The following is a 25021-nucleotide window of genomic DNA, read 5'->3' as shown; positions in this document are numbered from 1 at the left end:
AATCTATTACCTTTGGTGTTAAAAGTGACAAAAATGGAAAACATGTTTGAATTGTGTTCGGCTGCTTCCGTAACCGGTGAATATCATGACTTTTTAAGAATAAGGAAACTTGGTGAAGGAGGTAAGTTTAAGTTATTCTTCCTTGCTTCATGACATGGACAGAGGAAATATTTCTGCTGTGTTTTTTTTTGTATGGGAAGTGTTTATATCAAACCTCCTTTTCTTTCTCAATATATATTTTTTCCACGTCTTTGCCTCGGTTTAAGCAACATTTTAGAAATAAATAATCCACTTTTCCTTAGGGTAATCGTAAAATAGCAACTTCCTTGATGGGCAAATGGACGCTAGATGGCTCATTCTTTTGTCTATTTCGAATTACCTTCAACTATGACAGTTTTGCAATATAATACACATATAGTTTGTCACAAAGACAATTCATGTTAACAGATTATCTTTCATTATTAGTTGTCAGATTAAGACATTTCTTAATCTGACAACTTTTAATCTGCTCTGATAATCGTTGAAACCAAGTCTCACGTTTGATGACATTTTTTTTTTTTAATAAAAAAAATTAAGTAGATTTCTAACATCTGAATTCGCCGAAAGGTGGCACTACTAATTTAGTCTTATAATGTTTACGGATCGGTTGGCAATTTCTTCATGGGGAAAGATGAGTATGCTTTCTTCTTTGTGTGGATATTGTATCGATAGTAGAATCAAACTGACAACTAGTTGTGCATCGATTTCAAATATTACTGCTTGATTTGAAATGCGAGTTTTCTGAGTGGGCAGAATTAATGCTTCGAATTTTACTGTTATCATCAATTGAACAACTTTGATTCTGTGCCAGTTATAAGTTTGTTTGGAATTAATTTAATCAGGACAATTTTTAATGTAATTATCTCATTGGTGAACTCCCATCTGAAATCAGTTCACTTTCCTCTTTCACACTGTTCATGTACAGGATAGAATTCGCGATATGCAACATGTTTTATTTTCATACTCTCTTCGTTCAGGCTTTAAATCAGAGAGGATATATGACGGGAAAAAGTGTCAGTAGGTATTTCAAAGGAATTACTATCTTCACGAGAAGATAGATATTTTACGGCTCCAGAGACTTATCAAAGTGGTTTATCATGTCGATGGGTTTCGTCTTTCTTTTGAACCACACTCAACCCTCTGGCGGTCCTTTTCAAAAAATTAGTAAAAATAATGCACCAGATAATTTCCTGTATTCTTGCAACTCCGGTTCTTTGCTTGAAAAGCTATTGTAATTGCCTTATAACGATATGAAATAATCATATTAACAATCCGTTAATAATAATTGGAAAAGCAATTTGATATTTAGTTATGGACATCACTTTTAAGATTTTTGCTTTAGTGATGAACAATATCAAAAAAGGTTTTAAGCACTTTGATGTTTTTATGTTCAATTGTCTTCATAAGGATAGAAAAAGTAAGAGATTTTTTTTTCTTTTGATAGAAACAAACTTTTAATGTTAATTATTTCCAAATAGCTAATTTTGTATATTTCGTGAGGTGGTTATCATAAGATCGATTTTGTTTTTGTGAACTTCCAAACTGATATTTCGAATCCCTACAATATTGCGCAGCCCAAACTGTACAAAAATTGAATTAAAAATAACTTTGCTAATTTAAGTTTGTTTCTAAAATGAATTACGAAATTAACTTAATCCTCTTTTATATTTTTCTTATAGGATTTGGAAAGGTTCATCTTGTTCGAAAAGATGATGTGGAAGGCGTTTTTGCAATGAAGACAGTCTCTCGGACATTTATCGAGGCAAACAAAAAAAACGAAAGGAGAATAAAAGACGAAACATCAGCACTGCTGGAATGTCAGAAGATGCCATTCGTGATCCAGTTCTATGGAGCCTACGAATCAAAGCAAGGAGTCCATTTTCTGATGGGTAAATATTTTTAAAAGCATCTTGTTCATAGATTTTCTATTACAATATAGAAATAGGTGGTTTAGTATAACACAGAATTCAAAAGCGTCTCCTATTAAGAAAATATGATATTAAGAATGAAGATTCTTAATACCATCTATACACAGCTCTAGCATATTTCTCTTCCGTAAAAAATTCCTATATCATTCTGATAAGAAAAAGTTCCCTTATTTATTACGTTACAGTAATAAATGAGGGAACGCCCCCTCTGCTTTTTCTACTGACAGGGTTTTACAGTTTGATTGTGTGATTACTTCTTTCTACGTGAAGTATTGTAGCTGTCAAATGCTGTCGTCTTCTCAGTGATTTGTTAAATTGCTGGAAAAAAAAGTAAAATTTACAATTAGGAATTACGTACAGTAATATCTTTATCTGGTCTCTTTCGACGAAAGGTGAGTTAGGTGAAATAAACTCTCTGTTAGGGAGTTTATTTCATCCGGAAACTCGGGTTTATTTTCCCCCAGAACAGGCAATCCAGCCCCTTCAATACATACGGTTATAGTCATAAATAATTACGGCAACGGGTAACCACCCTTATCTCCCTACTAATCAGCGGCAACCTTCTCAAAGAAATACAAGTTGTGTGTGTGTGTGGGGAGGGTGGAATACAATTTGCAGTTTCAATAATCCATTTCGTATTTTCACAATACAACCAAATTCTTTTCTCTTCAACAAGAAAAATCTTCTCAATGAAATCGAATATTTTAGTACACCCAAATATGGATCTCTTTGCATGAATTTCATATTTAAACAGAAATTTGATTATTCAAAAGAAGAGCATACAATAGTGTATATTGATATCTTGTGCAATTGAAACTAATGGGTATAGGATGTATTAAAATATTTTGCATCATTCAAAAGATGTTTTCTTGTAAAATAGTAGTACTTTATAAATACGAAATGGATTATGAAAACTTCTAAAGGTATTCCACCACTTTTTAAAATGAAAAAAAGTGCTGAATACCAATTATTTTTATTAAACATCCGTGTGTGCAATGACATAGTGATTTGTCTTTTAAATAGCAGACGACAACTCTTTCGGATTCATATCCACTTTGTCTTTTTCTTACCACTCGTCATGCGCACATTGTTACTACAATCACTTGTCATGCGCACATTCGGAAAATCGTCAGTTAGGAAAATGTATTACACAATGTTGGAAAACTTCCTGGTGAATATACTGTACTTATAATAAATTATGAATCTAGAAACTTCTTTTGATTACTTTTACTATAATGCTAAAAAAAACTATTTAATGACATTTTAACTAATAATTTTGTTTCGTTTTAACTTTCAGAATATGCTCCTTTTGGTTGCTTAGGAGATTATATGCAAAAATGGACACCATTCAGTGATATTGCGAAGTTTTATCTTGCTGAACTTATGCTTGCAATCGAGCAACTTCACAAGGTAAGTTTAAACCATTTCTGATTTACGTCACAATTTAAACACACACAACTTATCGTCTTCATTAAAGTTAAAGTATGAAATACATCTGCGATTATTTATTTCTGTTCTAGTTTACACATTCACCAATGAAATATAGTGTTTGTTTACGGTGTGATTATTATATTTTTTCAGTGCCGCATCATTCACCGTGATATCAAGCCCGATAATATCCTCATCAGGGAGAATGGTCACATTGCCCTTTGCGATTTGGGTTTAGCGAAGATTTTTCAAGGAAATAAAGAAATTACAAACGAATATTGTGGAACAAGAGCTTACATGTCTCCTGAAGTATTTAATGAGAAATATTACAGCTATGTAAGTTTATATAATTTATAAATTTGTTACGTTATATAGTTTAAAGTGTAAAAAGATTTATACAATTTTCATATGGAGACAAAGTGTATTTGAGATAGCCTTGAACCAAGTAGGTTAATTTACCTCTGGAGAACAATTGAAAAATATATGCAACTTATGTCTCTATGATATCTTACATTATCATTCGATCACCAGTTTCTTTTACCGATAAATCTCCAATCTCTCCTCGTATGGAGCATCATACAATCTTATTCCGTTTCGTTTCAACCACATCTCCAAGAAATCCAGGCGACGAAATTTTTGCCCATTAATCCAGTTAAGGCCTTATAAAGAAGAATAATAACCTTCTTAACTCTGCATGTCAGGGCGTTCCTCAATCCAATGAGCTGTTTGGTCCATTTTGCAATATGCCATCTGAATTTCAACTCCGTATCTACCAATATCCCCAAGTTCTTGGAGTACAATTCCATCAATATTGTACAAAGTTGGTAATCTTTTCCCTCCAAAAATTCACAACCTTACGCTTTGCCACATTATGCTGGCATCCTTTCTTTGCACACACTGACAGTCTCTTTAATTCATACTGTAAAATATCAACATCATTTTTGTTGACTATTTTCTACCTAATATTGCATCTTCTGCAAACAACTGAATATGTTTAGCCTCAGATTGTTTTCTATATCATTAATGAACATTTGTCCCCCTCCATGACTATCCTTCTTTTAATTTCATCGTCACATTTACCATCATTTCTGATTTTGGACCCAACCAAATAAGAACTTTCAACAATTCCTATTTTGTCTCCCTCTATTATAAATTCATTTAAATTTCCAGAAGCCATCACTTTTGTTTTACTGATGTTTAAATTAAGCCAGGCTTTGTTACTATCCGTCTTAACCAATAGAATCAACAGCTCCAAATCTTCCTTAGTTTCTGCGATGAGCGTTTCATCATCTGCATATCGTAAATTATTTATTTTTCTGCCATCAGTCTTAATTCCAGCTGGATCTTTGTCTAAATGAGCCATTCTAATAACATATTCACTATAAATATTAAAAAATTAGGACGACAGTTAACCCTGCCGCACCCGACCCTTTTCCACTTGAACACCGTTTCTCCAAATTCTATTTTTACTGAATCTTCTTGGTTATACAGCTCTCTTATCAAGAGAATTAAATGCTCAGATATCCCCATTGATCTCATTACAATCTACACAATCAAAAGCTTTCTTATAATCAATAAAAAGGATGAATACGTCCATCTGAAATTCTTTCGTTCTTTCCATAATCCATCTCATGTTTGCTATTTGGTCGCGAGTTCCTCCACCTCTCATAAAGCCTTCCTGTTCTTGTGGCATTTTTTATTCACGTATGGCTCCATCCGTTGTTGGATCATTTTCAGTATTACTTTACTTGCATGTGAAATTAAAGCGATGGTTCAATAATTCTCACCATCTCTGGGATTTGATTTTTTTTATAAATGGGACGATTACTGACGTTTTCCAATTTCTAGACCAGTATGTATTCTTCCAAACCTATTCTGAAATTTCAGTCAAAATATAATCCCTACTTCATCACCACCTGCTCTCATTATTTCCACTGACACACCATCAGCTGCAGGAGCTTTTCCTTTTGGCAGCTGTTCCATTGCTGGCATCATTTCACTTTTCATTATCATGGGTTCCTCAACAAATTCTCCATCATTATCTTTCCATCCTGCATACTTTCTTCCATCGTTTTTCACTGCTTCTTCTATCAGATTCCCGAGTTACTTTTTAACAGCTCCTAATTTAGTGATAAACCTCCCTGTAACATCATTTATTTTTCTAAACAGATTTCGTGTTCTACCCATAATATTGTTTTCTTCAATTTCCTTGCACCTTTTATTTAAATGGTTTTCCTTATCTTTCCTAGCCTGTCTTTGGCATTCTGCACTCAATTGTCTAACCCTTTCTTTGTTTCTCTGAAGGTTTACTTGCGTCTGCTATTTGAATAGCTTCTGACAATATTTACAATCTTTCTTTGTTGTTGCTTTATTTAGAGTCTTCTTTGCTGCCTTTTTTCCCACAGTTCTAATTCTCTTCCTTTCTCTCCAAACGATTTAATTTTTTTCCAACTTCTTTAAATGCTTCATTTATTGATTTAAATCAAATCTGATAATGTCCTTTTGTTTCGTCTTAGCCCTTAATTTTAGTTTAATCGTAACTTGAGCTATCAATAAATGAACTGTCCCACAGTCAACACTAGGGAGTGTTTGGATAGCACTTCTCCACTTTTCGACATCACTTATAAGTGTTTTACTTTTAAGAGACTATTTAAAATCATGAAACTGATAATGTTAAGATAATTCTTACTTTAAACAAACAGTTTATTCATACTTTTATTACTTTTCTTTTAGGATGCAGACTGGTGGAGCTTTGGAATTATTGCTTATGAAATGCTGACTAAAGATCTGCCCTTCCAATCAAGAAGGTAAGTTTCGGTTGGATATAAATATGCTCATTGGCTATTTTTGTGGCTAATGATTTGCGTTAGGCTTACTTCGATTTATCTTACCTTCCTTACTTTTTTTCTGTTCATTTGCTGATGTCCTTGGAATTCTTTTTTATACGTATTCTTTTTTTGGACTGCTTCTTGGCTTTATTCTTTTTAAGTGTGTATTTATATCTGTACTTTATTTCGATTTCATGTATAATAGCTTCAGTTTGTTAACAATTTTGTTTTTGTTCATTAACAGAGAAATACTGAAAAAGCCAGTGTATATCCCTAAAGGAATGTCGCCAGAAGCTGCTGATTTAATAACCCGGTTACTATGTAAAAACAGAAAGGCTAGAATGCAATTTATTCAGAGCGGAGGCATAAGATCTCATCCTTATTTTAAGGTAAGTGATTTGGACTGTTTTTTGGGCATTTAAAGTAAACTTAATCTTAAGAAATCAAAGAGCGACAGCGATTAGTTAATTTTCTTGCAGACAAATTCTTACGTGGATATTTTTATTTTCAGGATATTGATTGGATTCAGCTTAACAGATATGGATTCGCCTTTGCTTGAAGATGGATACACATCCGAAGCCTCGGTGATGGCAGATACTGGTAATCTCCGTAAGTGATACAGGAATCGTGACCAAATGATCTGAGATGTTTAACCTAAACATAGGTTTATGTTTTGGTGGTGCTATATGGTGTGAAGAAAATGCGATCACGTTGTGCTCTGAACTGTGACTTAAACTTCAATCTAGTGATGAAGAAACTAGTTGGTCGTTCATTGACATCCCAATGAACGACCAGATACACCTTAGTGCAAAGAAATATCTCTATCTGTGTGTTTATGTGCCTGATACCTCTTTTTAGTGAACATGTACACATTTTAGTGATGCTGACGAGTGCTATTTTGAACGAAGCTGTAAAGAATGACGAGGTGATTGCCATGTTAGAATGAGTACTGCGAGTTCGCACTTTAACATCGGCACTGATATAATGTTGTAAATATTATCGTTCGACTGTTGTTCCTTTTTTACAAATGTTATGTTATATAAATATTAAAAACTGTCAATAATGATATTGAGTTTCTCCTTTAGTTGGACAGAACACCAGGCATTCGTTTTAAATTGATTATTTATATTTTTTTGTCAATAGCTTAGCACTATCATGCCATATCAGAGGGGGGGGGGATAAAAAAAAGCAATTTAGGAGACATTGTTATTAGCCTATTCAGGTAAGATGTTGCTAGGTTACTGGCGCCCTCTACCGAGGGCGCCAGTGCCACCTTCCAATGGCTCTCTTAGCAACTAATCAAATACTATAGTGTTCCTACGCCTCTGCTAGTGAGTACTCCCTACTTGCCTTTAGCCATTTGCGTAAATTGAAATTACCGTAGAAACAACTAATGTTATAAGGCGAACATATTAATATTTGTTCGTTTGGGAGTGTTTTCTTGATAGTTTTTATGGGGAAATGTAGTTTGTCGAGAAATAAATCTTTCAAATGTGCTGACACCAGGTTATCTTACCACAGTTGAAGAACCCACTACCCAGATGTCTTCAAATGAGACCTTACAAAGATCGGTAAGATTAACTTCACGATGTAATTTTTTGACACATCAACCTCGTTTAATTTATGGTGTATTAGAAATAAAACTTGAAGGTGATAATCCAAGGGAAATATACATAGTATGCAGGACACAATATTCGAATTATACGGTTTTTTTTTTTAATTAAGTACAATACCTCAAACAAAATAATAAAGTATAAATAAATATGGAAGCGTACATAAATAACTATATTACAGAATTATTGGAGGTTTATTGCTTTATAAAAACCTTTCGTACCTTTTTATTAGCTACAAATCGTATTTTATTATAAGTAATTAAATTTTTTTATAGCTGACAGTGATCTTTTCATGAAAGGAATGCATAATGAGTGTGACTACATACATAATAAATTAATTTTATCTCACGGTTTACAGCAGACATGTGGCGCTAGTTTCGGTCTAGATATTCAAAATTCTAATAATCGAATATGATTATTATTACATTAACAACTCTCTTTTGATAAATGAATATTTTATAGAACCAATTTTAGTAGCCACGGAATATATTGCACATGGCCATTTAATGAGTTTGTGAAAAACGCTTAAAATTAGTCATTAGACTAATATTATCTTATCTTAATAATTTCAAATATTCCAACATTTTTTTTTTCAAAAACAATTATTACAAAATAATATACATTTGATCTTTAAATCACAGAATTAACAGCAGATAGATCTGCCATTTTATCGTCTGCAATACACTGCCCAGCGACTAGCATTGTGTGAATTTCATTAAAATGGCAGATGACGCCTGGAGATCACATGGTTTTTTCGGGCTTGATTTCGTCGCTCCGATGGACATCTCCTTTTTTCCTGAGATATTTCCGCAACTTCTTGGAATCATAATTAAAGAATTTCAGCTTATTACAATCTGCATCTACAATCTTTTTTCCGTTACTTCTGACACAACTGTGTGCGCAACGAGTGCCATTGTATACACCCAATTCCCAAAGTCGTGTGCAGATGCCACAGTTTTTCAAACAGAGGTTCAAGGTACCTCGTTGATGGTCGTTAATTATCACATCTTTTGCATACAAACCGAAAAACATAGCTGACAAGAGAAGAATCCATGAGATAGAATGGATTACCGTCATCGTCCACTTTCCTAAATTTGCAAAATAATAATAAAAGATAAACTATTATACAAATACTACTGTTCTGAGCATATCAAATATTATAATTATTTTAATTAGTTTATAATTATTATAATATATTATAACCATTATAAACAATAGCATATTATGACTCGGTCTGGGGACTCACAGATATTCTCGATGTGAAGCAAATAAAATACCTTTTTGGGGCAGGATCGATTCCTGGTGTAGTAGTAAAGTTGAAGGAAGAATGGCTGCAAATATTAATTCATATGATCAGCATTGGACCAGACTATAAAACTAATACGCGTAGAAGAGTGGAAGCCTCTTTAGGAGCAAAGTAAGCTTACAAATTATTGAGATAGGATCAGTTTAGTTTCCTCTAAAATGTAGGATTGCCCTGATACTTAATTCAACCTATTATACGTACGATTAACTGAAAGAAAAATATACTTACCAGATATAAAACTAACCACCTTATGCTAATAAATGGAGAGTAGGGAAGCCAACTATACTTAGCAGGTCATGAGTTTGCCTTCCACCAAATCCTCTGCCTACCGTCAGTAGGCAGAGAGTTCGACGGAGCCCCAAAATATCAATGAACCCAACTTGCCTTGTAAAACCAACTCAAGTATTTAGAGTCATGGTGTGGGGCATGTTCTATTAGTACAGAACTGGTCTCCTCATAATGCTAGAAGGTTGGGTGTCTTCCAAGGAATATCTGGACATTATTGACTATCAAGTTCATCCAACAATGTTGACTTTTTATCCAGCAGGTGTTTCGTAGAAGAAAATGCTACTTTCTATTGTGCAAGAATTGTTCAGTTGTGGTTTCGTGAAACCACCGCAACGCCCGGACCTGAACCCCATTGAGAATGTATCGGACATGTTAGAAACAGAGATACAGGAGCAAAGTCTTCTTTCGTCAAATCTGTGCAAGTAATGGACTGTTTGGTGAACCCTCTGGTATGTTGTAGAGGTAGATGCAATCCTACCATCTATGCAATACTGCACATATGCTGTAATTGGGATAAAAGAGGTTCGACATGGTATTAAGTAAAAGTTTCTAAATCAGTGGTCGGTATGTGTAAGTAATCAAGGACAAGACATTATGCCCAGATAGTAATGAACATGGAAACGAATGTACAGCAATAGTATTCAACAGTGAATATGAGAAAAGTCTCATTGACTTTATTACCACTGATATCTCCATGCTGGTTCAAGGGAAAAAAGAAAAAAAAAAGACATTCGGCGAAGTTCGTTGCAAAGATAGAAAAATCTGATTTCGAGCAGCAATGCCTCTCCCTATTGCGTCTCCCAAACGTGTTCTGTGGGGTTGAGATCTGGGGATTGTGCTGGCCACTCGATTCGATTGATATCCTCGGTGTCCAGAAATATCTCCACTGCTCGTGTAAGAAGTGATCCGGCAATATCATCCATAGAAAGGAATTCTTCGCCGTACGCAATAATCGAATGACGTTGAAAACCTTCGTTGCAACATCTTTCACCAAGTGATAGTCCCATTTTCCAGCACTTGTAGTTTGATGCATCCATTAAGCTTAATGCCTCCCCACACCATAACCCCAGCACCGCCATATCTATTCCTTTGAAGAACATTCTGTGGTCAGCAGAACCACTTTAACATCATCTAGAATTGGAATTAGTCTTAGAATTGTCATCTAAAGCTACTCTCACTTATAAAGAGTTCATTAGCTTATTGGCAATTGGTGTATTGCCCAATATTTATAGATACAACATCACTGAAAACTTCCTTGACGATGAGCTTTGTATAAAGGCACGCAGACTATAGGCCTTCTAGCATATAGGCTACTTGTCACAGACGTCTTGCCACAATTTGTCGCGATATCAACACAATCTGAGATTCCAACCTCTGTTGCAATATCAGTAATTCTGTAGTCTTCAAGCTTTCCAATAATTCTTCCCCGCTTGAATTCATCTAGATGATATCTTTGTGGCATCACAAGACATCTAAGTTTGCATCTTTATTACTTCATGAAAAGAGCTTCCTACAAACACAATTCGATTAGCGCAGATTTTTGCCTTTTTTCCTGTTGAGTGCTATCACGTGATCCACTTTTCGCGCGATTCGAAAATTTGAATGTGTACCCACTTTCTACTTGAAATCGTCAGTTATACAAATTGCCGTAAGTTGATTCGTCTGAATTTGTGGCTGTAATCTTCAGAAATAGTGTTCTTCCTTAGTTTTTAGACACCCGTGTACTTAAGAGTACGTATCAATACTTCAGGTACGAAATGCCTTTAGAAACTTGATATGCAGATGGTAGTTGGCAAAAAAGTGTGCTCAAACACTTACAGTGTAAGTGTTTTTCAGCGTTTGCCTTGCACAATTCAAGTTAAATTACGAACGAACGGAGCATACCCCACAAAGTTACCCTCTATAAAAATGAAATAAACTTGAATGTGAGAATTACAGACGGATTTCTCTGCTGAATATTCCAGGTGAGTTTTTGCAAGGATATTTGAAGCTAAAAATTGTTGAAGAGACACTTGAGTAAGAAAAAAGCTGGATTCAAGCGAAATCGAGGTTGTCAAAATATGATTTACACTTGACGAAATTGGATGTTAAATCCTGGGAGTATAACAGAATATTCGCATTTACGTTTTGTAAATCTGGTAGAGGAATATGATAAGGTGGTGAAAAATCGGTTCGTAACGCATAGCTGCATAAACTGTGCGAATGTTGTGTTTACGAGGCATTTTGCAACAATAAATCGTTTATATTTAATTTGTAAATTGGCGGAATGATCTGATGTAAAAGCGTGTGTTAGACAAAGTGTACGCTTTTACATCAGATCATTCCGCTGATTTACAAATTAAATATAAACGATTTATTGTTGTATAATGCCTCAAATCAGCAACTAAAAGACAAACTTTGAAAATAGGCAGCAACGTCGAAAACCGCAATTTCATTGTGAGTTGAAAAACCATTAAGGAGTAAAACTCTCTAGATTTAAGCGTACTTTTTAGTGAAGATGGCAAATTAACTACGAAAATGGACAACTGAATAAGCAAAGCAAAGTATGGTGAGGATTAAGTGAAGTAAATTGTATGGAATAAGAGTAAAATCAGTGAAACCACTAAATCAGCTGTATACAGTTCAAACTAATTTTAACTTATGGATCTGAGAGTTGGATTAACAGTAAAGCAGTTGATCAAAGATTAGAGACAATAGATATGAGTTCCGAGGGAAATTACAAGAGTGAACAACACCAATGAGAGAATCAGATTAAAAATGAAGGAACTTGACATTGTTATTATTGAAGAACGTGGCAGCAGACGTAATCTTTAGTGATATGGCATTTAAACAGAATGGGAGAAAAATTATTACAAAACAGATATTTGATGATAAGAAAAAGACCCTCATCAGAAAAAGAACTAGATCTTATTTTATTGATGCAGTCAGAAGTGCTTTATAATCTAATAGGAGAGGATTGGTTCGCAAAAGAACTACTGCTAAGAAGGCAGGGAAAACATCAAAAGGGAGTCGAGATTTACAAGGCCGAAATATCAGATGTGTGAATATTGGAGTGCAGTTAATATCATACTGATTTGGAGGAAAATGGATCATAGCAAGTAAGGAATAACGTAAACTTTCATGTTGTACCGTCCTAATGAAGAACATTATCTTATCTAAGCTATAATGTTACATTTTACTTCTTTGCATATGTTTTATTAAGTTCAACTCGGAGCTCTGTGCTTGCCTCAGAAATGTCTTTCAGTTATTCTCTTAATATCATCAGTTTTCAATTTGAACAAAAAGTGTTATCTTTCTAGAAGTTGCAATGGCTAGAACCTTAAATTTGCCATACGTAGGACAGATATTACAGTCCAAAATATTAATGTAGGATATACGAATTATGTTCCCATGTATGATGACCAATAGACGTCTTTCTACAACAAACAAAAATCAATCTCAAATCAGTATATCCCGAACTTTCATCAGTGGGACAAGATAGTCATATGAAATGTCTAAATTTGGTATACTAAACGAGTGTGTAGCATGAGTAGTCGCTTCGCAGGACCGATTTTCACTGTTCCAAGGTTCAGATTTTGTGTGCACCTCATGTGGATCGACTATGCAGATTTATGTTTGCTAGCAAACACTTGTGGGTTCCAGCTGGAAACGTATTCTGGATTACTTGTAAATGTTCGAATCTGCAATCCAAGAGACTGTCATCACATACGTAATGAGAAATAAATCTCAAATATAAAATTATCTAAAGAACAAATTGTCAAATCTTTTCTTTAGATATAGGAAAGAATAAACCAAGATGATTTATAGAAGAATTAAAGAAGATGCATGGGAAACATTCCATACTCCCACAGTTGACCATGAGAGAGAAATTTTCTTCAAATTAAAGAGTTGAAACAAATAGCGATACTCCTAAGGATGACATCATCTGTGTATATTGCAAATATTATTTACTATGACATATGTAGGTTGGTGGTTTAATAAATTAGGGTCTAGAAATGACATTTGCATCCATAATGTTACGCTGCCCGAAAAAAAGACCGTTTTAAGTTCGATTTTATTAACCGACTGAAGGAACTTTTATCTACGTTGTTGATCGACAAACAGAAGTTTTTCTCACCGAAACTCGGAGTTGGTTTTAAATTTAATGAGAAATTTAAATAAATGAGATAAAAGAATGCTTTTGTTCTTTAATTTTCAAACGCACTTAACCATGATAAAAAAATGCCATTATAGCCTTTATTTGTTCTTTGCTGATAAACAGCGTGATCAAAATTATATTGATCAATATCCCTCACTGATGAAAGTACTTAGAATATTAGAATAAAGAAATGGTCGTCTATGAGTAAGTAATTATCCTGATTCTACAAGGATATACATTACGAGTGAACTATAATAAAAAGGGATTCTCTTAATATACAACCACTCTCTGTATTTCCGGAAAATTCTCGAGATGAAGAAACCTGCATACGAAGAGAAACCCTTGAATCGAAACAGGTGTAGGATAGAGTATTAGTTCATCTAAGTACATTTTAAAGCACTAATTTCTGGTAGTGAAAGATAATATTAATTAATTTTAATACTTTTTATTTTATTGTTATTATTATTATTTTTTTTTGAAAGGGTAATCACATATTCCGGTATTGACTGAGTGGGCAGTTTCAATCTCCACTGGCAGCCAATCAGAGATAGCTGGTCCAAGGCTATCACTAATTAAGCAGCACGCAGTGAAGAGAGATGGCTCAACAAGTGCCGCCATCTCGTGGTCCCTAACCCTAACACTCGTATTTAATCTGAAATAATGTAGGTTCTACGGTCGATTTTCTGGAGTTTGCGGGATGACAACTCCGAGTTTACGGGAAAAAAACCCGCTTTCACGTGCCAGAGATCGACTAACTCGGGAACCGGTCGAAAAAAAGGCTTAGAAAAATTTCCTCTAGTCGATGACTAGATTCGAAACAAAGTCTTCCTTCGTGCGGTCAAGCGCCCTGGTGTGCAAACCACTTGGTGCTAACCACAGGCTCCACTTGGTGTTACTTCTAAAATCTAAAGACTGCATTTGGTTATTCCAATTCTCCTGCGTGAATCCTTTAAATGGCTTATTAATGGGGACAACTAAAAGGTTGTAGCCGGCTGGTTAGACCACATGGAATTAAAACTAACCGAGTTTTCAACTGGCTAAGTTTATTCTTAATAACCTCAGTTCTATGCAACGAAACAAACTGTGTTGTTGAACCTTGAAATTTAACGATGCCTTCGTCTGTTGCCATTCGTTTCGATTGTTGAATAATCATTTTTGTGGACACTGAAAAACCCGATTGTCTAATACCCACATTTTTAATTCTTCTTCAACGTCTGACCATTTTTCAATTCCTTTACGGAGATTATTTATTATGTTTAGTCTCTTTACGGTGCTACTGCTCTATTGTCATTTGACTTCCAATCAAAATGCTAACTAAAATTTAGAAAGACGCACCCCGGTTTTTAGACAAATTTTTAGGGAGAAAAAAGTGCTTCTTATACGCCGGCAAATACGTTCTTTCACTAATAATATATTTATCTCACTAACATTTTATATTTTTCGAAAGGTTTGGAAATTTAAAAAAAAAAAAAAAAAGAAGGAAATTGCTTCATTGTTTGCAAAATGTTTCACAAATTCCCGATAGATGGCTGTGCCGTACAGTAATTTCGGCTTGTCATTTACGTATACAGTATACTAACAATAGATTAACCAAGTGATTTTGAGAAACGTGTTAATTTAATGGTTTGGTTTGGTTACTATTCAGTATATATTATTCAATATAATTATATATAATTATGAATGTACGTTGTCTTCCGTTCGGGCCCCTTCAGATCCTCCCGGAAACGAACAAATAAATTCTGAAATTGTATCCTGGACCCGATTATATCACCGTAATTTTTGATCAAAATTTACGAAAATATACCTAAAATAGTTCTTTATTTTTTGATGTATCATAAATCAACTTATGATTATTTGTTGTTCCGTGTAAGGGCCGTATCCTAATTTTAATCGGATCGGATGCATGTGGTCCGGCCCTAAAAGTCGGCTTACTACCTGATAACTCATTCTTCTCGACATTCGAGCCTGTTATATTAGCGGGCTGTTAGGGCGGCGTCAGCGACATAAAATATTCGGCGAACTCTCGAGTCCAATGAGAAACATTCTTGTAAAATTCTCTCATCTATTTTCGTTGAATCTTCAAAATTAATTTATTTATTAATGCAAAATTAATGTAAAGAATATTTGAATAAATCTCTTAACTTTATATTACTATTTTATATTATTTTGAAAATTTATATAACTTGAAAAAATTTGTATAAGCAGGACTAATCCGTAGGTAACATTATACTGTAAAGCGGTTTTCATTTCCTGTTCGTTTTATTCACACTTTGTTCAAAAAAAAAAAAAAAAACTTTTGGAAAGGCGCCGAACATTAATCGCACACACAAGAAAAACACTATGCATCGGTCCTGGGGGGGGGGGGGGGGGTACAATGCCTTCTTGAAAGAAATCAAAGCAAAATTAAATAATAAAAAAATAATAATTTAATATCATCCGAGTAAAAAAAAATGAAGCAATTTATATTACTAATACATGGAATGTCAAAAAAAAAAAAGAAAAAAAAGAAAATAGGCGTGTTGATTGTAGGCGGATGTGACGTCCTTCTTGCCAGTTTTTATACAGGTTGACGCTATTAAGCAATTTTATTTCACTCTGAAATAATAATGTAACATGTTCAATTATAATTTAAAATCTATAAAATAATATATTATGCTTTATTCTAATATGTTATTTTATAATATTTCCTAAAATCTAATAAAACATTGTATATATTAATGAACGTTTCATACTATAATATGCAACTATATTATGCAAATGAGATTTGGAACAGACAGCGCTTGAACTATTAGTATCTTATGCATACAGAAGAATCTACTTGTCTATTAAGAGGTCCCATAGTGTCTAAATTTTAATAAATAATAAAATCACTCGATGTACCTTGACACCATAGAAAGCTTTTTTTTTTTTTTTTCGCCTCCGCTTAATTTTCATGTTTAGGGAAAATAAAAGTATTCTAAATATTCTAATGGCATCCAAATAGGGGCGAATGTTGGTCTTGAAATTCACGCTTGCTCTTGTTATCATTCAGGGAGTGAGAGATGTGATTGAAGTCTGATTAGCGGAATAATGAATTACTGACCATTTAAAACTATATATTTAGAAATTTATGTACATTTAATCATACAAATACAACATTTATTTTACAAATGATATTCTTTTTCAATTTAGCTACTTGAATACAAAATCTACACTACAGTTCTTCTTTATGAACTGGTCAATAACATCGTCATAAAAAGTTGGTTGTAACTTAATAAATGCATGCATTTATAGGCATTCCATTAGGCTTTTATTCTTGTAGATAGAAGACGTCTTAGGCTTGCGCGGCAATAATTGAGCTTTGCGTTGTGTATCGAAGGCCGATGCTTACTCGTTTAGTCAAAGCTGCCTTCGCTTGCTCGGTTGCAGGAGCTTCCAGATCCTCGCAGCAGCACTGTGATTTCATGCGCGCGCATAGCCATTTCCACTCCCTTCACGTCGTCTTAAACACAGGCCATAAGCAGTTCTTTCTCAAGTAATGAGCTTGCGCAGCAAGCATGGAGAATTCGCCCCTGAATCCAAACCTTCTGAAAGCTACCTGTCTAGGAGAACCTCACTTACAGTAACAAGCAAATTAATCCGAATAAGCCAAATTTTCGTTAATGTTTTGGCTTAAGTTCGCTATTTTTATTGAATGCTGCGGTTTTAACTATCTCTGCGTTTTTAATCGTGTAAACAGGTTGATATGCGTATTGTTTTATTCATATTGTGTAGCTATACCTCTCCAATAAATTCAGAAAATATGTACTCTTTCTCAGCACACATCAATGACTCAAAGACAAATTGCCATTGAGTGTGGTGTTGGTTTGGGTACTGATAATACGATTATAAAGAGGTTTAGGGAGAGACAGGTACCTTTTCTCCTGACAGAAAAGGAAAATGTGGGCGAAAAGGAAAACTGCACTTACTCAAGAATGTTTACTAATTAAGGAAAGCAACATGAATCCAAGATTGTCTCTGTAGACTTAAATACAGACTTGGCAGCTAGTAGGATTAATGTTTCTGATATGACAGTCTGTTGAAGAGTGTTGGAAGCAGAGAGGACTGCCCACAGACCAAAATGAAACAATTGTCGAAAAAGGCTATGCAGAAAAAGAGGCCCCAGTGGGCAAAAGTGTACAAAGAATTGGACTGTTGAGAAGTGGAAGAAGGTTACATTCTCAGAAGAGCATTTTCTTTGTCCAAGGAAAGCGAGTACCTTATGTTCGCAAATCAGAGGCTGAGAAGACGTCTCCCGCCCACCTTCAACAAGCTCCTAAACCCCACCTAAAAGATGTTCTGGGGTTGTTTTACACATGACGGTCCAGGATCACTTGAGACTGTTAACTGTATAATGATATGCGACCAACAATAAATATATTGGAGAAAAAAGTGGTCCCACAGATCCAAAAAGTCACACGAACTCTTCTTCCAAAAATAAATAAACTAAAATAAAATAAAAAAGTGAAAGAGTTCCTTAAATTTTGATTCAAAGGATAACTTAATACAATTCATAATAAAAGTATGGTTTCGAGATGCTGAAATAGGAAAAATGTGTTCTGCGTTAGTAGACTCCATGCGTAAGCAAATTAATGAACTTATTAGGACCAGAGAAGCAGATATAAATTATTTGGTAAAGTTCGAGTTTCATTTTTGTACTTATTTTGTTGGGAAATTAAATTTTTTCTTTAAAATGTGAGTGTTCGGATTAATTTGTTCGCTACTGTACTACCCTCCCCCCTCCCCATATAGATATGTGGGAGAAGGAAAAAAAAAAAAAAGAATCCAACACCTATTTAGAATGGATTTGTGTTTCAAGGCTGATTGTCATGACAGTGCGGAACATATGCGAACAAATTTAAGCCGGTTGAACGAATATCCGCATATTATTAGCCTGCTGTAGTAAGGCCATAATAATAACAAGTATGCCTAAATACACTGTATATTCTAGTACTTAAATTGTTTACGTATATACTAACAATGGACATCGTGGCTAGCTTTGTCTGGTTTGTCTGAAAAACTGCCTTTCTCGGATGAGACCGGTTGTTCAACTGAAAGGATCAGATAAGCGTTCTTCACGTGCTAGACGAGATTCAAACTCAAATCTTCAAACTAATATAAATTGATTTTGTTCCTAGGCGACTTTTTTTTTATTACATCTGAATACATGTTTTTGCGACACCAACAAAACTATATGGAGCAACTTGCTCGCCTCTAGTTGCTTCCTCGCCTCCCAAGGAAATTATCATAATACAGTCAATAGAGAAGGGACGTTTCTTAATTTCATTCTTTTAATAGTACACCGTTGACGATACGAAGAAGAAAAAAAAAAAGAGGTCTCATACGGCGTTGGCAAGATATTTCCTCCCTAATTTTTTTTTTTCTTTGTGCGTGCATGCATATGTGTTTAACAGGCAAATCAGTGGACATAAATGTTTGCGATTATACGTATGAGATAAATTTCATGGCCCACTGTGAGACCCCGTCTTGTTTATTGGTGGACAGAATACAACCATTTTGGGAAGATGGGGGGTACAATTATATATCCCAATAACTTTTGGATAAAATGTAATAAAATTGTGAATACACACAAGAAATGTCTATGTGATTCTATTATAATTTCACTCAGCACAATGTAATTGGAAGAATGATTCTAATGATAATAAAATTAGGATTGAGTTAAAATATCTTCCAATTTGGCTTTTAATCGACGCATTTGACTGGTCAAATTAGGCAAAACAAAATTATATATCTAAGACTAAAGCCAAAAACTAGATCAACGTTTCGTAAACCTCGTTTTATCGGCAAGCAGTACATATAGCATAACATAAGTAGTACAGTAGCGTAAATATACATTTACGCTATTTCTGCACATCTTATTTCTTTGATGTTGAGTAGTTTATTATTATTATTATGTGACACCTCCAAGGAGTCCAAAGACTCATTGAGGGAGAGTGTGACAACAGCATCGAACGATTGTTCCCCTTCCAATCAAAAATTTTGGATTTTTTATTACTAGCGCTCAAGCTTGTTTAACTTTTTGCTGAGCCATTAGTAGCAGAGGCTGTACCAATCGACCAACCTTTGCTGGCAATACCAGCTATGAATAGCGTACACATGCTTGAGTTACTCCAACTGTACAGGTTCAAGGATGTCCAGACAGGAATGAGATGCAATTAATGAAAACCGGTTTCGCTATTGGTGGCCACAGGAAAATTGAGTCGCAGCAATCCTACGTGCCTGTGTTTTAGTTATATACAAAAGATTCGTCAACAACCTAAAGGTGTAACAAAGGACAAACCGGGCTGTTGCACCCTTCTCTGATTCCAACTATTGGATTGTTCTACTGTCTAGTTCTTTATTTTGAATGTTAATCAGATACTAATTTCGTTCCCATTAATTTGAAAAACGGACACAGAACAGGACTATAGGAAACGATAGAATGCAATACACAGTCGTCGACAATGAAAAGATTACTAAAAAAATTATAAAATGACTTAAAAATATAGCTTTTCTGTTCAAATTAAACATATTTGGTCGTTTGAAATTTAAACATAAAAAACGTATTGTTTAATACTGACCATATACAAATAGTTTAACATTCTTTGCCTACCCGTTTCGCTAGCAAGGTGTCTAGCTTTTTCAAGGCGTTGACGGAAAAGTATAAAAAATACTAGTAAATGCAAATTGAAAGGAACATTAAAAACGTTGTAAACATTCTAGTAGCTAAGGTTACACGTTCACGTGACAGAGACTGAGTGGACTTATTGTTTTTAATCATTATCACGCATGCGTGTTTGTTGTAAACGTCTAACCATCACAAGACACACAAACTAAGCATTATCCATATGTTGAAAAATAGAACACGTAAGTGTTTATATCAGAAGAGGAGGATACACAGACTGAAATCTCACTAATAGCCAAAACATTATCACAAAATGGATACTCTCCTAACACCATCAAAAAATATCTGTACGGTGACAACCCCAGACAAGAAGGACCAAACTCCCAGCACATTTCTACTGTAGTGATTCCTTTCATCAAGTCAATTTCTTATCAAATAGCCAGAATACTAAAAGCCCACAACATCAGAGTGATCTTCAAACCAACCACCAGCATCAAACATTTTTTAGGATCACCAAAAGACAAGGTGTCATTCTACAAATATCCAGGAGTATATACATTCCTTGCTCCTGTGGTCTCGCCTATATCGGATAAACTTCACGGAGTTTGGAGATCAGACAGAGAGAGCACGTTGGTGATGTAAACCACAACAGAAGTATTTTCTCCGGCTTAGCACATCATTTCTGTGCGTCTAACCATACGATAGAGTGGCAAAATAGCTCCATGCCATATTTAGACGACGATTATAGACATCGTTTATTCAAGGAAGCCGCAGTAGTGTTAAAAACTGGCGGAAACATCAACAGAAACCAGGGTACTATTCTTAACAGTTCATGGAAAAACCTCATCCTCTCTCTAAATCCATCTTAACTACAGCTAACTAGTAATAACATTATGCGTTTACAACAAACACGCATGCGTGATAATGATTACGAACAATAAGTCCACTCAGTCTCTGTCACGCGAACGTGCAACCTTAGCTACTAGAGTGTTTACAACGTTTTTAATGTTCCTTTCAATTTGCATTTACTAGTATTTTTTATACTTTTCCGTGAACGCCTTGAAAAAACTGGACACTTTGCTAGCGAAACGGGTAGGCAAAGAATGCTAAAATATTTGTATATGGTCAGTATTAAACAGTAAGTTTTTTATGCTTATATAGCTTTTCTCTAAATTCCGAAAAAAATTGCTTTAATATAAGCTGACCAAATAGGATTTGTTTCCGATTCTGTAGGCACACACAAATTTTCAGACCGTATATTTTCATAAAATATGTAAGCATCCATTTACGTGGAACTGCTATAAGATGTGATACATCTTTACCGCTAATCTTTGCTATTCAGTGAACTATTATAGCACAGTGTAAAATGATTTGTGAATTGTTTTGTACTTCATTTTATTTAAAAGAGTATTTAACCGTCCTTATTAAATACAGAATAAAAATCAATTTTAAGGAAATGTAATCTTTTCGTTCGCTTTTCATTTTTTTTTACATAAATTTAATATTTTATTGCAGTTATTTTTGCAAGAAAAAATAAATTTTATTCCTTATGTATAGGGATTTCAAATACGTAACAAACATCGTATAATATTTCATAGCAGTTTCTCCTCCACTTGACATTTACTTTTAGCCACTCAAGAAATTTCGCCATATACGAAACTAACTTCCACGGAATAAATTTATATAGTTAGTCCGAAAAACATCTCAAATGTCATTATTTATTTATGATAATATTATTAATAATACACGTATTAATGTAACACTATTATATTATATAATAAACTCATAATAAGCGGATTATGAATGTGTACATCTTTTGATATATTTTTAATTTACCAAGTATGCTGTTTTCTTGTTTATATAAGCAGACTAACCTTTACGAAAGCAGACGAATTAGTCGATTCTTATATAGTACTAAAATCGTAATATTTATATTTAAAAAAATATTCATTTTCAATTCAATTCTAGGACGTGATTCTTTTAATACTGTATATAATTCTAATTTGTAGAATCTATTTTTATTATTGTATTTTTATTTGCAATGGAGGCCACAACCAATGATATTTTAGCGTGATTGTCCTTCAGTAGCGATCTCCTCCCCCCCCCTTTTTTTTTTCTGGGTCACATAACGCGATCGAAGATTGTTATTAGTTTTATGCTTTTGAAATTTTAATATTCAGATCAACTGTAATGTAAAATAATAAAAAAAAACTTACAAAAGTTTTTAACCGTTTCTACAGTATCACCATTTTAATGATAACGTATGCCACAAGTAAAAAGCTCGCTAACAAATTAGCGAGCATTGTCGGCAAACAAACATCGCTACTCAAAGATAACTGAAAAATTGCTATTCTTATCTACGTAGATAAATTATCTAAAAGTTGTGTGTGCACGATCAATTAACATAAGTATTATTAACAGATTTAGATTTATATATTTATCAAGTCAACGCGTACGAAATGTAATGATACAGAATAACTGTCACAATCTTTACTTACTCTCATAAGCAGATTCAAGTTGTAATATTACATACGCGTGGCGCTTCAGTAGCTAGACCTCATTACATTGATTTATTCATTAATATTGCATTTTTTTAAAAAAAAATACACTATTAATATTATAATATTTAAGACCAATATTTTTAACTTTATATTTCTAAACGTATTTTAACAATTATCGCTCAACTGAATTATAACTGATACAGACGTTTTAAACCACATTATTTTACTTTTACAATAAGTAAAAGCTTGCGTAATGTATTGCTATTGCAGAACTACGACTTTTCGATCAAAATATCAGACATAACTTACCTTTCATAAGCTTTGGTAATGATTAATTAGTTTCTCACTAATGTAATGCTTTTAATTGTGTTGAATTATCCATGAAATATCCAAGACGTCCAAAGTAAGTTACATGCTTCTAAACGGTTGGGTAAAAAGTCTTATCATACCAAATACAGACGAACGAAACCCTAGATACGGTGAAACTGGTATGGAAAAGGTAGGCCACGATGGACGACCTAAGGAAAGTTCAGCGGACGGCCCAGAAATAGTTTTGCACTTTCCTTAAACTCGCCAATAAACGAAAAGAATCAGTCACAATAATTGCGTTTATAGAACCTTGTTTTGAAGGTTACGTTTTCTTCAAAGTCACTTACTGAGAATTTTTCCTTCATTAAACAAGTGTAATTGGTGTTTTCATAAAAGGGTGATAAGCATCATAAAGATTATTATTTTTCTTTCTTTCTCCCCCCCCCTTTGGCTTGTCCAATTGCTCAATCTTTTGTGGTCTTTCAGGTAGCTTGCAGTTTCGAAAACAGGGTGTGTATTTGTATATGTAGGATAATGCACTACTTAAATTCGATTTGTAGTTTTGGAGGATTTGCTTGGCCTATTTTATTATTATTATAATTATTTCAGTATCGGATTATGAATATTCTTATTATAGGCCCCTACTTCCAAAAATAGAAAAAAAAAAAACTGATGTTAAGAAATTTTAAATAGTTATCGTATGCTTCCAGTATATTATTGCATGATGCATTCTTAAGCATTGTTTCTTTCTTCCCAATAAGTTTGAGACTTGAACAGGATCATAAAAGAAATTATGTTACCTGATCTATGAGATTATTCTGTCTTCCTACCACCTTTATTAAACCCATCCTGTCAGTGAAGTTTTTAACTGGCAGCGGGAAATGCATCCAACATAAATTTTGCAGACGAGACATGGTTTTGTTATGCATTACCTGTCTGGGAAATAGATTAGAGTTGGTCTCGTCTAGAACTGTCTTTTCAAAGCAGGAGTTATGTTAGTCAGGTTAGTCAAAAGCTATAATTTTTCCTGCACAGACAAACCCCTTCATTAATAAAGAAAGATATACTAGACTGGACACAAAGCTAGCCACCTTATTCATTGAAAATTAGGGTTATTAACATTACGTTTCATTTTTGATGCCACTTGCCATAGGCATCTCAAGCAGGAAATAGCTATGAAATATAGTGAGGAAGGTGCCCCCGAGTAAGAAGTGCCTTTAAAAGTATTCCAACAACTTTTATCGGTCTTCTCAGAATAAACAATAGGGAAATGTATGTCTTGTCTTAAGGTTTTTCACGAACCATTAGGGTTCTTTAGCTGGACTTTACAACCATGACTCTCTCTCGAGAATAAGGTGGTTGGCCCTATGCCTCCCTGTGAGTCTCCTATGTCTACAGATGCGTGTATTCACGGGGCCGGTTTGCTTGTTCTGGGGGACGAAAAATCCGAGTTTCCGGGTGAAAAAATCCTACCTCCGTAGGAGATCGGCTAACTCGCCTTTAGTCGAAAGAGACCTGATAAACGTTCCTCACATCGCTTACGGCAACCCAACCGAACCCGGGTCTTTCCGACCAAGGGGCTTCGTCTATACCGACTGAGCTACAGAGACTCTTATGTAAATATATAATCGTGTCAATGTTAGATTAGTTTATAAACTAATTACTGTTGCATAAACTTATACATTTATTTGTTTTTCATATATTCATTTATCACAGAAACAGGTTAGGAGATAAACATAACTTTCTGATGGAATTCATTCACAATTTATACAAAACTATTTTGATACGTGTGGAACTTGAAACATATAGCCTAGAGCTGTGATCATGGTAAGGAACGGAAGAAACAAGAAATCAGACATGTGAAGTAATATTAATTTTTATTTATATTACTTCATATGCACTCTGATTTGGCCGATTGGGTGTCTCCTCCTCTCTAAACTGGACATAACTAGCGAGCAGCGAGTTTGAATCTCACTGAAGAGTAGATTTTTTTAAGATGA

The 25021-nt window shown here is 34.3% G+C and overlaps 1 protein-coding gene across 1 annotated transcript; it reads left to right on the top strand.

The window, feature by feature from the left end:
* Positions 1-33: 33 nt before the first annotated feature.
* LOC150102250 (uncharacterized) lies at positions 34-24843 on the top strand. Its single transcript, XM_090399539.1, has 9 exons — positions 34-121; positions 1719-1928; positions 3265-3377; positions 3549-3704; positions 6129-6202; positions 6468-6612; positions 6703-6832; positions 9055-9253; positions 24738-24843. Exons 1-9 carry the CDS (start codon positions 34-36, stop codon positions 24841-24843), a joined length of 1221 nt encoding a protein of 406 aa, XP_090255665.1.
* The last annotated feature ends 178 nt before the right edge of the window (positions 24844-25021 follow it).

Source organism: Typopeltis vanoorti, chromosome 10 (assembly GCF_054136105.1).
Source record: "Typopeltis vanoorti isolate ZY-2024b chromosome 10, IOZ_Tvanoo_1.0, whole genome shotgun sequence".
Taxonomy (NCBI): domain Eukaryota; kingdom Metazoa; phylum Arthropoda; class Arachnida; order Uropygi; family Thelyphonidae; genus Typopeltis; species Typopeltis vanoorti.
The sequence above is the reverse complement of the archived record's forward strand: the minus strand, read 5'-3'. Positions and strand labels throughout refer to the sequence as shown.